This window comes from Capsella rubella, unplaced genomic scaffold (assembly GCF_000375325.1).
Source record: "Capsella rubella cultivar Monte Gargano unplaced genomic scaffold, Caprub1_0 scaffold_5, whole genome shotgun sequence".
Lineage (NCBI taxonomy): Eukaryota > Viridiplantae > Streptophyta > Magnoliopsida > Brassicales > Brassicaceae > Capsella > Capsella rubella.
This window is the reverse complement of record NW_006238919.1, coordinates 5,920,682-5,934,285: the sequence shown is the minus strand read 5'-3', so window position 1 is coordinate 5,934,285 and position 13,604 is coordinate 5,920,682. Positions and strand designations below refer to the sequence as shown.

Sequence of the window (13,604 nt, the reverse complement as noted above, 5' to 3'; positions counted from 1 at the left end):
AAAAAAAGAGATTTGAAAGATTTTATAGTGTTTATTACCATCTGATTTCTCATTTACTATTGGTTGATTCCTTGATGATGGTGTGCTTTGTAACAATTTTATTACCATCTTAGTTTTTATTAATTTCTTTGGTAGTTAAATAATTGGTGTGCTTTGTATAAATAGTCGGGTTTAATTACAATATGGCTTTGGTCTTTTGGAATAGGGTCGAGTCAATGAGACTTGTTTCCTCTATGTGATTTATGGTGCTTGGTGAATACATCGATTATTTTTTCCGGAGATGTCCTTACAGTTTTGACGAATGGACTTGGGTGTCTATCAAAACTGTAGTTTCACTTCATGGGTTAAAACACATGGCCTCGTTTCCTATCTTGTCTTAAATCTCAAACTCAGGCTAGTTGTATTTTGTGTTTGGAATGAGAGAAATGCCTGTATTTTTACTAGGATTCACACAACAGCTGAAGGATTGTTCAAAAATGTTATTCTTGGTTCAAATTGTTGGCAATAACTTAAAGATAAGAAAAAAGTGACCAAGAAATCAACTAAGCATCTTTAACATTCACCAAACTAAACTATCTAGTCTAATATACACCCTTTTATTAAGTTATTTATATATATAAAAAGAAGATATTGACATTGAGAAAATATAATTCTTTTACTGATTTGAGATAATATATCTCAATAAAGCATATGATTTTCATTAGAAAATTAGTATGTGTACATACGTGAGTACAAATCTGAAAACTTTAAGCATACAAAATTTCATGTGGCAAATTCTAAAGAACATAATAACTAGTCCAAGCGGACTAACACTGTATCAGAGCCGTCAATAAGATTAGGTGGCCATAATAAATTTTATTTTAGCCCACCTAAGACCAGCTCCACTAAAGAAACCTACAAAAAATGCTTATAATTAAATTAATTATAAAAATTAAATTAAAATAATATAATAGCAATATACGTTACTTATACTACAAAAGGAGAGGATCGATTCTTCCATTGCCTAAAAAGAGATCGATTCTTTTAATTATGGGCTTCCTTTTTATTTTTTTATTTTATTTTTGGTTTACAAAACCAATTAGCCCTTGTATTAGGATTGCCACTTTAGTCATTTTATGGGTGTCTTTAGCCATTTTTTAAATATAAACTTAAAGACATTTTGAAGAGAGGGGAGAAAAGAGTGTCTAAGAGAAGACACTAAGGGCATGTTCAATGGTGAACTTTTTAATAGGTGTCTAAAACAATTACTTTATTTTTTTAAAACACATAAGTGTCTAATTTCAGCAAAAGTGTGTTATAGAAGACACTTTTAACAAATAAGTGTCTAAAATTGGACTCAAAATTAATTAATCCACATTTTTTTTATTTTTAAGACCCAATTTAGACACCCCAAAAAATCACCATTGTGAGTGCTCTAAGGGCATCTCCAAAGGGAGATGCTTATTTTGGGGGTTTAGTCATATTTTTTAAAAAAATTATGATTAAATTAAAGTTGTAAACCTTTTAAAAGATGTTTTGTTTTCTTGCTCCAATGGTGAACCTGTAATGGTGAACTTCTAAAAAAATATATTTATTTTTACATGACCTATCATATTTTTATATGACCTACCAGAGAAGAAGAAGAAAGAGATAGAGAGTTTGTTCTGTAAAAAAAAAAAAAAAAAGATAGAGAGGGAAAGAAAAAAAAAATATTTTTACATGACTTATCATATTTTGCCACGTGTGCATAAGCATCTCTACTTATGCATGCTACTTTAAGACTGCCCCTTAAGTTAATTACTCATTTAATTTTTATTTTTTGCCTTTTAATTACTTAGAGGTCCAATAAGCTCCTCCCTTTGGAGGTGGTCTAACCACTTCTCTTAAAGACATTTTCTACCACATGACATTTTCTTATTGGTTTAAATATAATTATGCTTTATCATTTAGGCCTTGATTGGATGTAGTTTTTCAAATAGTTTTTAGTTTTAGATTTTCCAAAAATCCATTTTCTAGCCATTCAAGAGTTTATGAAAAGTAGTTTTCCTAAATAATAGTGAATCTAGATTCCTATAGATTTTACTATATTTTTAACAAAATCCAAAATCTCATTTCAATGGATTTTTGAGATGTATGCTACGTAACAATTTTTAATTTTTTTGTTTTTGTTTTTTATTTTTATTTTGCAGAATCTAAAACCTAAAAACTAAAATCTATAATCTAAAAACTAAAATATATAATTCAAAAACAGCTTAAAATCTCCCAAACATTCATGGCCTTATTCTTTTAATAGAAGTAAAGACACTACACTTGTTTAACCAATAGAGATGCTCTAACTGTTGTTGATTTATTAAGAAGGTAAAATAAATTAAAATATATATTTGAGGAGGATCGAACCCAAAACTTTTTATCTCAAAAGATTATGCACTTACAAGGTCGCAAGCTTGTGTTTGACTTACTTTGTAGCCATGGACGGCTCTGCAATGTGTGGATAGTTTATCAAAGTTTCTAAACTTTTTTTTTTTGTCAACAAAGTTTTTAAATTTGATTGAATTAAAACAGCAACTTATATTTCTCTTCTGATATGAGAGAAATCCATAATTCATTAAAATCAGCTTCCAAAAGTTATCCATTAACAAACCAAATACAATTAAAATTATATCACTAATCAATTAAAATATTCATATAATGTAGTTTCACAATTAATAATATAAATGATTTCGAAAATTTTAGTAAAATTTAAAATTATAGTTCTCATATCATGTTTGTTTGATTTTTTTTAATTTCTTTGAATAATCATATAATACAGAAAATTAATAAAGATCTAAAAATAATTCCAACATATCTTGTAATTCAAATGTTTTAAAACAAATATATATCAGTCAATTAATGAAGGAACTATATGTATTTGACGGCCACATCAACTAAAATTTTTAGACAACAATTTAGAATCATATTATAAATAATAACTTGCATATAAATTCGAGTAAGTTGAAAATTATCTTAACAAGTATCCAAATTTAATTATGGTTTAATTTTTTTTTATAGTAAAACCCAATAAATGTTAGACTTGTAAAATATTATTAATATAAATTGTACTATAATTATAGTAACATCACTATTAATATAATATTAAACCAGTATAAAGAATTGTCTAATTATATACTCTAGTTTAATAAAGTGAGATTTGAGCAAAAGCAGTGACGTGGTAGTCATACGCAAATATTTCAGTACCCAAGTAACACCTGTGGAGAAAAAATAATAAAACCGAAACTTAGGTGTAAGTGTAAGTATAAGTGAGCAAAGCACTCGATCATCACCTTTGTATTGTCTTCTTCACGAGTCTTGTTCCCAATTCCCAAGACAAATTGTTTTTTTTTTTCCTTCTTCTTATGTGACTTCTCAGTTTCTTTAGAAGCCAAAGGAGAAAGAAAGAAGGAGAAAGAAAAGACTCTCTTTGATCTCTTTCTTCACTAATCTTTTTTTTACATATGGCAGCTGCAGCGGTTGAGCCGGCGGTGACGACGATGTTCCCTGGCTTCAAATTCTCTCCGACAGACATCGAGCTTATTACTTATTACTTGAAGAGGAAGATAGATGGTTTGGAGAGGTCTGTTGAGATTATACCTGAGGTTGAGATTTACAACTTCGAGCCTTGGGATTTACCTGGTTTGTTTTCTTTCACTTGCCCTTGTTCTTCTTACATAGTTTAAGTGTGTTCTTGTTCTGTAATTTTTTGTTTTGTCAAGTTCGTTAGTTTTAAGATTAGGTTATTCTTGTCGGAAGGACAAAGAAAAACAAATTGTATAGTCCTTACTATTTTGGGGTTATGGGACTTTGGTTATAAAATATTGCTACTAGCTTAGGTTGCTTAAAATGGATCTTTTGGTCACAAATTTGGTATTGATTTTAGCATTTTTAGGGAAATATTCTTGTGAATTTTATTGAATCTCGAGTTCATGTGAAGTTAATTAGGGTGGTATATATATATATATGTCACATGTTGAAGTTTAGGTGACATGTTTGGTAAGTTTCATCCTCTTTAATTGGTACTATTTGGTAGTATTGTTTTCTTGGGAATTTTGTATACGATTCTAGAAGTTTCCTGGACTGTGAAGGGTACTTATTACTTATGTTTCTATGTCCATGTTTCCAGTTAAGCTCTAGTCATATGGTTAGTTTCTAAGAGTTTTTTTTGGAATTAGTGTATCAGAATAGAAGTTATAGTGTTTTAAGGATGTCAAATTTTATGAATATGGGGTTACAGTGTTGGTACAATGTTTTATTTTCTTAGACTGGTATATTGGTTTGAAGATGTGATGGCTTGGTTTGTGTTAGTACCTTGTTTGATATGACATTAGTTAAATGCACAGAGTAATGAAAGTACCGTTTGTGTTTCAATGTTTGCTTGATGTGTATACCTGATTTGCTCCTACTTGTAGTTATCTCTTTTGTGGGTTGAACCGCTACAAACTGCTCTTTCATTTGTAAGTGTTGACATGGAATGTAATTTTATATTTGCGTAAACAAGTTCAGGCCTATGACAATTGAGGTACTTGTTGGCTTTGTTCAACGAAATCTTCATGTCTATATTGTCTGAGATAAGTTTATGTTTCTCTACTCTTTTTATTCTTCTCTTGAAAATAACCAAGATTTTCGAAATCTTTTTCGCAGATAAGTCAATTGTGAAATCTGACAGCGAATGGTTCTTTTTTTGTGCTCGTGGTAAGAAGTATCCCCACGGTTCACAGAATAGAAGAGCAACCAAGATGGGATATTGGAAAGCCACAGGGAAAGAACGTAATGTGAAGTCAGGTTCCGAGGTGATTGGAACTAAGAGAACGCTTGTATTCCACATTGGCCGTGCGCCAAAAGGCGGAAGGACCGAATGGCTTATGCATGAGTACTGCATGATTGGAGTGTCACTGGTAAACTATTTTCGGGTATTTTTGATGTTTTCTTCGCGCACAAATAGTATATCGAAACGACTAACTAGAAATTAGGATCTTGTTATGTTTATTGAATTTCTCAAGTGTTATATAGGATGCTCTAGTTATTTGCCGACTTAGGAGGAATACTGAATTTCAAGGAGCTACAATTCAAAAGTCACCACAGCCAAATACATTACCTGAAAAGCACGTAAACACGCAGAATGACGCTATCTCAGAAAGTATATCTGATTGGGAAAATATGGTTGATTTTTACTTGTCAAGTGAGTCAGGGCAGGAACTACTTAGTGAGATAGCAGAATCTTCACAATCTTCACAAAATCCACAGGTTGGTCCTCTTTTATTTAGTTGAGTAGTTCTATATATGTATCACCTGTTTTACGGGTATGTTATTGCGAGTCGACATGGTTCATACACCAAATGAATTATGTTTAGATTCATGATCTGATTCCCATGATCTTTTTCATATTTTAAGGTTCCTAGTGAAGAAGATTTCTATGCGGATATACTGAGGGATGAAATAGTAAAGCTAGATGATCCAGCGGTCTCCGGTAATACACTAATCAATGTGCCAAGGCTTCAAGCAGAGTCCAACACCACAAGAGTACTGCCTTTACCAAACATGGTAGACATACAAATGCAATCATTGCTACAGAAACTGCCATTACAAAATGACACTGGAGAAGAGAACAACATATCCATGTCAAATTGCTTTATCGGTATCTACTCGATTAAGTCTATAAACCGAGCACGATGGGACGTTGTAGCTTGGGTGCTGGTCATGATAGCCGTGTTGGTGTTTTATCTAGTGTGAGGTTTAATGAAAAGATCTTCTAGGCATTTTACTTGGTTCTGTTTTGATGTTGAGAGAAATGTTTTGTTACTTGTGTTAGGCTTAGCTAGTTTGTGGTATCATTCTCTCCATTATATTTATATTGTAGTATCTATGTGCACCGAGTATATCAACATTAGGCTATCGAGAGATATGTAATTCTGTTTCAGGCAGATTTTATATCTTTATAAAAATTCATTTTGAACCCATAAGAGCAATGCTATTGCATATATGTAGTCTCATTTAATGTGTGAATCCAACGTTATCTTGTGGTTATGTATGAATATGTCTTTTTCCACTAGTCCAAAACATCGTTATCTTAGGGGGTTTTGACTTCTACTATATGCTCATTTTCTTCATTTCTGACTTTAATCTGTAACCAAAAGATTAAATCATGATTTTGTACTTAATATTATATTGGATAGAATAAATTTAAATTTTAATATTTTTAAATATTATAATTGATTTTTTTAATTTAATTTAAATTAAAAAATTTTAATTAATAGAAAGTTCAAACTATAATAGAACAGGGTTATATGGTAGTACATATTATTATTAAAAATTTAAAATATTACTATGATTTACTATGATTTATCCTCTGATAAACCAGATGACAACTTTTTTTTTATCTTTTTACTTTTTATATACAACTTTTTGTTATGTTATTAATTCTCTTTGATTTATTCATATATACTTTTTAAATCTTTTTTTCAGTTAAATATATATTAATGGATCTTCCTAAAAATTAGGTTACCCCTTAAAAACTAAATTTTGAAAATTTAAATATCAAAGTAAAATAGAAAAACAAATATATGTGTTTTCGTAGTACATAATTATACTAATTGGTAGAGAAAAATGTTATATATCAAAAAAAAAATATATATATTAAAATACGCATCTTATAATAAAATTCATATAATTTATATGTTAAAGTAAAATGTAAAAATAATTGTCCCGTCGTACACCGCGGGTAAATTCTAGTACTACTAATTAATTTGATAGTACAAATATCAAATAGAGAGAATCATGTCGTCAGGGGTGTAATGTTACCATTCTCAGAACTAAAGCTAAAATTACTAATAAGTTAAAAGATACGATCAATTTTGGTAAAAACAAAAAGAAGAAGAAAAACAAATTCGTAGGAGTCACCTGAAAACATTTAGTCCTCTTCTTTGAGCATTCATCAGAATATTACCTCATCTTTAACATTTCTCTGCTTACGCAAAATCTCATTTGGTGTTTTCTAATTATCGAAACTGATCTCGAATTCGATTTTGTAAAGATCTCTTTCAATTTCACCATTCGAGACCCTGACGGTGGTGGTGGTTGATTGATCATGAAGTTTGGCTATTCTTCTGGTGAAATTCGATTCGTAAGTTCAAGATCATCTTAATCGCTTCATTGGGTCTTTGTTTTTGTGGGTGCTGAGTAATGGGTTTAATTAAAAATCGGATTTTGATCATTAAGGTTGATGCTGTCTCTTGTCTCTGCTAAGCCCTAGTTGATAGGTATATCATTGGGAAGATGATTTGATTAGTAGTTCAAATTGAATTTATGTGTGTTTTTGAGTTGGTATGCTAGTAAATATTGTAAAAGGATGATAGATTTGGCTAATTTCTTGGTGTTTTTTTTGGGGGCAGGTGTTATAAGCAACTGATATAGCAATGTCGAAGCCGATCTTGCTCGTGTGTCTACTAGTTATACTTATAGTGACCTCTCAGTTTGAATGGAGGCAACCACTTGTTGAGTTAGATACAGCCACTAACTTGTCTCAGAAACAGCAGCAGATTTCAGATAGGGAAGAAGCTGTCAAAGAGAAGGTACTGGTTTCTAACTCTTTTATGTGTGCTCTGTGTGTTCCCCTTTAGAAGACTAGTAGTTCTAGTTCTTTGTAGGAGACCTGGAATATCATAGATGTTGTAAACATAAGATGAAGTGTTGTGTGTGTGTGTGTGTAGAGTGGTTACCTTAGTGTCCTGATAATTACGCTTCACCTTCATATGTCCGTTGCTTGGTATGTGATACTTTAAGAGTCATATTTTTACATTTGGTAAATCAGTTTTTAATCTTTTGTTTATTGTCATGGAATATGTCTTCATTACCAAGGTATATGTTTACACTTGATTACTTCAGATGGGAGTTTCTGCAATTCCAAAAGTTTTCTTGGATTGGATTCTGTGTCTTTATGTCTCTAACTCTCCAATAAGATTTTTGAAAGTTTGTTAAACTGTTTGGTTGGATCGCTTGATGGAATCTCGAATAATAATTCTTTCTAATGCATATTGCATAAGATAACTGATAGACGTGGAATATTTATAAGACTAGCATAGCGTCTTTGATCTTACTTTGGAGTACCATCAGGATCCAATTGGATTGATATTCATCGAGTAACCTCAGGTTTCCGCTTAGTCCTGACCTGAATGTATTCTCCGCCAATTTCCCTCTTTGTAATCTATTTATACTAAATCCATTTTGAGGCAATCTTTTACTTCTGTGGTCCTGTGGATCAGGAGTGAGTAGCATGGCTAGGATCACACATTACATTTAGACAACAGTGGAAACTTGTAATAGCTGCAAATCCGAGAGTTTAAATGAAGTCAGGTAGAATGATTAGGTAGCTTGTAGCTTTCGGACTCAACATGATATGAGTTCGAGGCTTGTGCTTTTTACATCTTTATAGAACGCATTCCAAGTTAGTTTCAGATAATTATTTACTTCCTCTGCTCCGTAAGATGATTCTCACTTAGGTATTTTCAGTCACCATCTACAAAATTATGAGATCTAGTGTGTTTCTGTATCAGGCTCGGCTATTATTAATCTGTTGTTCTCAGGTGCAACGTCAAAATCTAACAGCAAAGTTCACTGTTTATTTACAGATCATCATATCACAAGAGAGACATATCCAGAGGCTAAATGAGCTTGTGAGGACTCTTCAACTGCAGTTACAGCGATGCAAAGGAGAAAACGAAACCCAAAATGCCACAAAAAGCTATCATATCAACAAACAATTCATCGAGGTCGAAAGGAAACAAATCCTAGAAGGCTAAAAACATTTCTAAATAACTGAAGTAAAACCACTCTTTAATTATTGTGTTGAGATGTTTGTATTGTAATAGTGTATCTATGTTTTGTATTTCAAGAATACTGATACATCATACATGAGACACAAGACACCAATATAATTGGATAACCCTCTCTCACAAACCTAGTCTCTCTTCTCTTGCCAGCTCAGGATCTCTGTTTACCACATGGCTTCCACAGTCAAAAGATCAGGCTTGAATTTGGTATGTATTGTCTAGAAGGAGGACATGTTATAGCAACATAAGTGTTGTTGACTATACAACACAAGTTGTCTTTACGACACGATTTACATACGCAACACAAAGACACTTGAAAAGTCCATCAACTTGAGACTTTCCTCTTTTGTAGTCTGTCCAATACTCAAATTGACTTCAATAATAAAATTGTTGGATTTATGATATTCTTTATAATATCGGCCACTTGTAGTTGTAAGTTGGATTAATAATTTTTTTTTCTAACTATTTCCTGTTGATTTAATACAAAAAAAAATACAAGTCTTTTTTTTTTACAAACGCACTATTGTACTTGTTTATAAAATTGGTACTACAAAAGTGACTTTGCATGTTTACAAATGTTTGTAGATATGTTTTTGTTTGTCTTTTATTTTCAACCACACAAGTCAACCAAATAACTCAATTTGTATATTCTCATATTAAACAACAAAAAAAACATAATTTTTTTTTAATTAATTTTATTAAGGAAAGAAGACTTGAACCCATGTAAAATAGTGAATTAAACTATTTCAGTTTCATAATATAAGGAAAATACATTGGCTCTGGATATGAATTATAAATTATAATTTATAATCTTCCCCTAAAAAATGGATATTCACTGAATCCAATATATACATTCCCTGTGTTCTGTTTTACTAGTGTTTTTAGTGTGTATTTATTTTCATTAAAAAACTTGCAAAACGGGATAAAGAGTAACATTTACGAAATTTTATGTTTACTACAACATATAATATATTCAATGTATAATAATAATTATTACAAATAAATATAGGATAATCATTTAATTTAATTATCAACCCCAGTAGAGAGAGAGTGGCCAAGTTGGACCAGTCGAGTCAAGTTACGTTACATAGAGAATCCAACTTGACGCGTTTCTCTCGTCTCCTTCCTCGCAACTCCTCTCACTCTGTTTCAACACATTTGATTTGACTTATATATATATATATATATTCACAACACACACTCACTCTTATCCTCAAAATTCATAAACTCAAAAAATGTCGATCAACAAATCAAACATCATCATCACAACTCGCGAAGTCTGGGCAAATAATCTCGAATCAGAATTCGAACTAATCAGCTCAATCATCGACGATTACCCATTCATCTCAATGGACACTGAGTTCCCCGGTGTGATTTTCAAATCCGATCTCCGATTTACAAACCCTTCTGATCTCTACAGTCTTCTTAAATCCAACGTCGACGCGTTAGCCTTAATCCAAGTCGGTTTAACTCTCTCCGACTCCGACGGTAACCTCCCGGGCCAAGGACGGGAGAGGTTCATCTGGGAGTTTAATTTCAAAGACTTCGACGTGGCGCGTGACGCACACGCGCCTGATTCGGTCGAGTTGCTTCGTCGGCAAGGTATCGATTTCGAGAGGAACCGTCGCGACGGGGTTTGTTCGGAGAGGTTCGCGGAGCTGATGATGTCTTCGGGGCTTGTTTGTAACGAGGATGTGAGCTGGGTGACGTTTCATAGCGCGTACGATTTCGGTTACTTGATGAAGATTCTCACGCGCCGGGAGTTGCCCGGAGCGTTGGGTGAGTTTAAGCGCGTGATGAGAGTTTTGTTTGGTGAGCGCGTGTATGATGTGAAGCATATGATGAAGTTTTGTGAGAGGAGGTTGTATGGCGGTTTAGACCGGGTTGCTAGGACGCTTGATGTTAACCGGGCGGTTGGGAAATGTCATCAAGCCGGTTCGGATAGTTTGCTTACGTGGCATGCGTTTCAGAGGATGAGAGATTTGTATTTTGTTCAAGATGGACCGGAGAAGCATGCTGGGGTTTTGTATGGGCTTGAGGTCTTTTAAGGGGTTTAATTATTGATTTTTATTTTTTTCAAATTTAATTGATTAACTCAATTAATCATTGTAGCTAAATGTTATTTGGAAAGAAGAAATATATAAAGATAAATATCAGTCGAAATTCTTGAACCTTATCAATTCTTTTTTTCATAGATTGAACGTTCAAAAATAAAATAAATTTAGCTACAATGATTGAACAAAATAAAGATAAATAAACTAACTATAAATATTCAGTGATTGCCCCGCCCGCTTCGACTGAATGATATATTCAACCAAAATTTGGACTTAATAGCGGGGCAGTTACTGAATAGTTATAGTTAGTTTCATATATTTATTTTGTTTAGATATATACTTTTATATAATAAAATAGACCATTGAAATGTTATAATTATTTATTTATTATAATTTGATTTGATATTCTTAAAGAATATGAGAAAGATCATGGGGTAAATAAGTATCGAACTTCATGGGATAAATATCATGAGAAACATCATGGGATATTTTTGGGTAGAGCATGGAATAAATTAGTATCGATTCATGATGTTTTGTTGTTTTGTTTCATTAAAAACGACTACTCACTATTACAGACATAAACCATAAGCGGGGGATAAATTCATTAACAGATTTAAAATCAAAGTGAACATATAAGGTTTGAAATCTAACTTATCATATTAAATTATTATTAATCATTATATGATTCTATTTTTGTGAAACAAATTCAAATTATATATATAATAAAACAAAATTCTATGAGTAGGCAATAAATAAAAAATTACATGTTTGTAATTATTTTTTTAAATATTTTTGAACCGCTTATGATGTGACTTTAATTATAAACTGAAAACATTCATGGCCAATTATATTGAATACTTTTAGCAATATCAACCCAAAAGAATAATACATTGAAACTAAACACATTAATACTTATCACAACTCTACAATCTAATACATCGATAATCTGTGAAAACCACCGGTAGTGGTGGTCCGTAGAGTCCTGCCATCAGTTCAAGATCTAATCGTGGTTCACTACGCCTTAGACGATCGGAGATGTTTCTGTAACCAAATCCGTAAAGAAACCTTCTGTTTTTTTTTTCCACATTACCATAGAACTTAGCCATCTTAGCGAAAAACTCTAGCTGTTAATTAACTATCTGAATCAGCATGATGTGTTGTGCAGAACAAGTGCATTCAGTGTGGTGTGGTTTCTATAGTCAAGCAAACCAATTCAAAGGTTGAGAAAATCTACTTTATGTCATATCTAAATTCTTACGATTAATACAATAATTTTTTTAATAAATTATTTATATAAAATGAATTACATTATGTAAAATAATTATGTAGAATTATGTAAATAAAAAAAAAAAAAGATAGTAGTGTCATAAACCTAAAATTTTTATTAGAATTTAAAAACTAAAAATACATGTGCTTTTACCATCTATATGTTTAATTACTTTAATATGAAATAAATCTCCTCTTTATTAAAAAAGGAGGTATATATTTTATAATAAACCTTACTAAGAGTATTAAATTACCTTATAATGCCAATAGAAATATAAGTTTCAAAGAACAAATTAATAAGTCATTACAGGTGAAAATGTCAATACTAATTTATACATTTTAATTAAGCGGGATTTTCACAGAATTTTTTTTTTAGGTTACCTTTTGTATAAATACCATCTTTTGGTGTCAATTTTCAAAAATATTCTCTTCTAAGTACAAATGACTTAATTACCCTATTTTGTTATAAGCCATCATGAAAAAAGAATATTATTTCCAACAAAAAGAATATTTCTTACGAAAAACTTCTGATAATAATTTACCCGCTACAAAAAATTTCCCACCAAAAAAAATTCCCGCCATAATTTTCTGCAATTTTTATAATAAACCTTTTAAAAACCTTATAAATATTTTTAAAACCCTTAAAAAATATTTTAAAAACCCATAATGTCATTTTTTATTAATGTCATCCAAAACCTTCAAAAACTTTAGTTAACCTTTGTAAATCATTTTATAACATTTATAAACACTTGTAAATCCTTTAAACCCCTTATAACCGTGTTAAATCGTTTAATAAAAACGTTTGTAAACTTTTAAAACCCCTTAAAAACCCTTGTAAATCCTTAAAAAAACCCATTTAAAAGTCCTTGTAATGTCTTTAAAAACTGCGTAAACTTCTAAAACCCTTTAAAACCCATTGTTAACCCTTTAAAATTATTTTTAAATCTTTGTAAATATCTTTAAAAGTCCTTATAAATCATTTTAAAACCATTTTTAAATCCTTGTAAATGCCTTTAAAAACACTTGTAAATTCTTATAGAAACCCTCTAGATATCCTTGTAAATTTTTAAAAACTCTTTGATACTCTTTTATAAACCCTTGTAAATCCTTTAAAAACCATTATAAACTTATATTTTTAAAAAAACCATTGTACAACCCTTAAAAACCACTCAAAAACCTTTGAGCTTCTGAAACCCTTTAAAAGCCATTACAAATATTTTAAAAACCATTGAAAACCCCTCGTAAATCTTTTTACAAACCCTTGTAAATCCTTTAAAATACCCTTTAAAAATCCTTGTAAACCCTTTAAACAATAGTTGGCGGGAAAATTGTTGTAAAATTTTTTTTTTGCGGGAAAGTTTCGTCGGAAATTTTTCAGGCGGGAAAATTTTAGCGGGAAAGATTTTGGTGGAAAAAATTTGGCGGGAAATTTTTTTGAAGGAATATT

At 31.2% G+C, this 13,604-nt stretch overlaps 3 protein-coding genes across 5 annotated transcripts; all 3 read left to right on the top strand.

Moving 5' to 3' along the window:
- Positions 1-3,304: 3,304 nt before the first annotated feature.
- On the top strand, positions 3,305-5,969 carry LOC17885161 (NAC domain-containing protein 60). 2 transcript variants are annotated; one of them, XM_006292858.2, is made up of 4 exons: positions 3,305-3,648; positions 4,654-4,907; positions 5,023-5,256; positions 5,404-5,969. In XM_006292858.2, the coding sequence occupies exons 1-4, from the start codon at positions 3,471-3,473 to the stop codon at positions 5,740-5,742; spliced, it is 1,005 nt and encodes a 334-aa protein (XP_006292920.1). In that variant the 5' UTR covers positions 3,305-3,470; the 3' UTR covers positions 5,743-5,969. The 2 variants fall into 2 exon arrangements, with proteins under 2 accessions (XP_006292920.1, XP_023638603.1); XM_023782835.1 differs by having other exon boundaries at positions 4,654-4,922.
- A 971-nt stretch (positions 5,970-6,940) lies between these two features.
- On the top strand, positions 6,941-8,964 carry LOC17886798. Of its 2 annotated transcripts, none has more exons than XM_006292025.2 (3): positions 6,941-7,132; positions 7,401-7,580; positions 8,637-8,964. In XM_006292025.2, the coding sequence occupies exons 2-3, from the start codon at positions 7,425-7,427 to the stop codon at positions 8,805-8,807; spliced, it is 327 nt and encodes a 108-aa protein (XP_006292087.1). In that variant the 5' UTR covers positions 6,941-7,132; positions 7,401-7,424; the 3' UTR covers positions 8,808-8,964. The 2 variants fall into 2 exon arrangements, with proteins under 2 accessions (XP_006292087.1, XP_023638617.1); XM_023782849.1 differs by lacking the exon at positions 6,941-7,132 and adding an exon at positions 7,250-7,268.
- Positions 8,965-10,040: 1,076 nt separating this feature from the next.
- Positions 10,041-11,013, top strand: LOC17884846 (probable CCR4-associated factor 1 homolog 9). Its single transcript, XM_006292742.2, has one exon. The coding sequence runs from the start codon at positions 10,073-10,075 to the stop codon at positions 10,883-10,885; it is 813 nt and encodes a 270-aa protein (XP_006292804.1). The 5' UTR covers positions 10,041-10,072; the 3' UTR covers positions 10,886-11,013.
- The last annotated feature ends 2,591 nt before the right edge of the window (positions 11,014-13,604 follow it).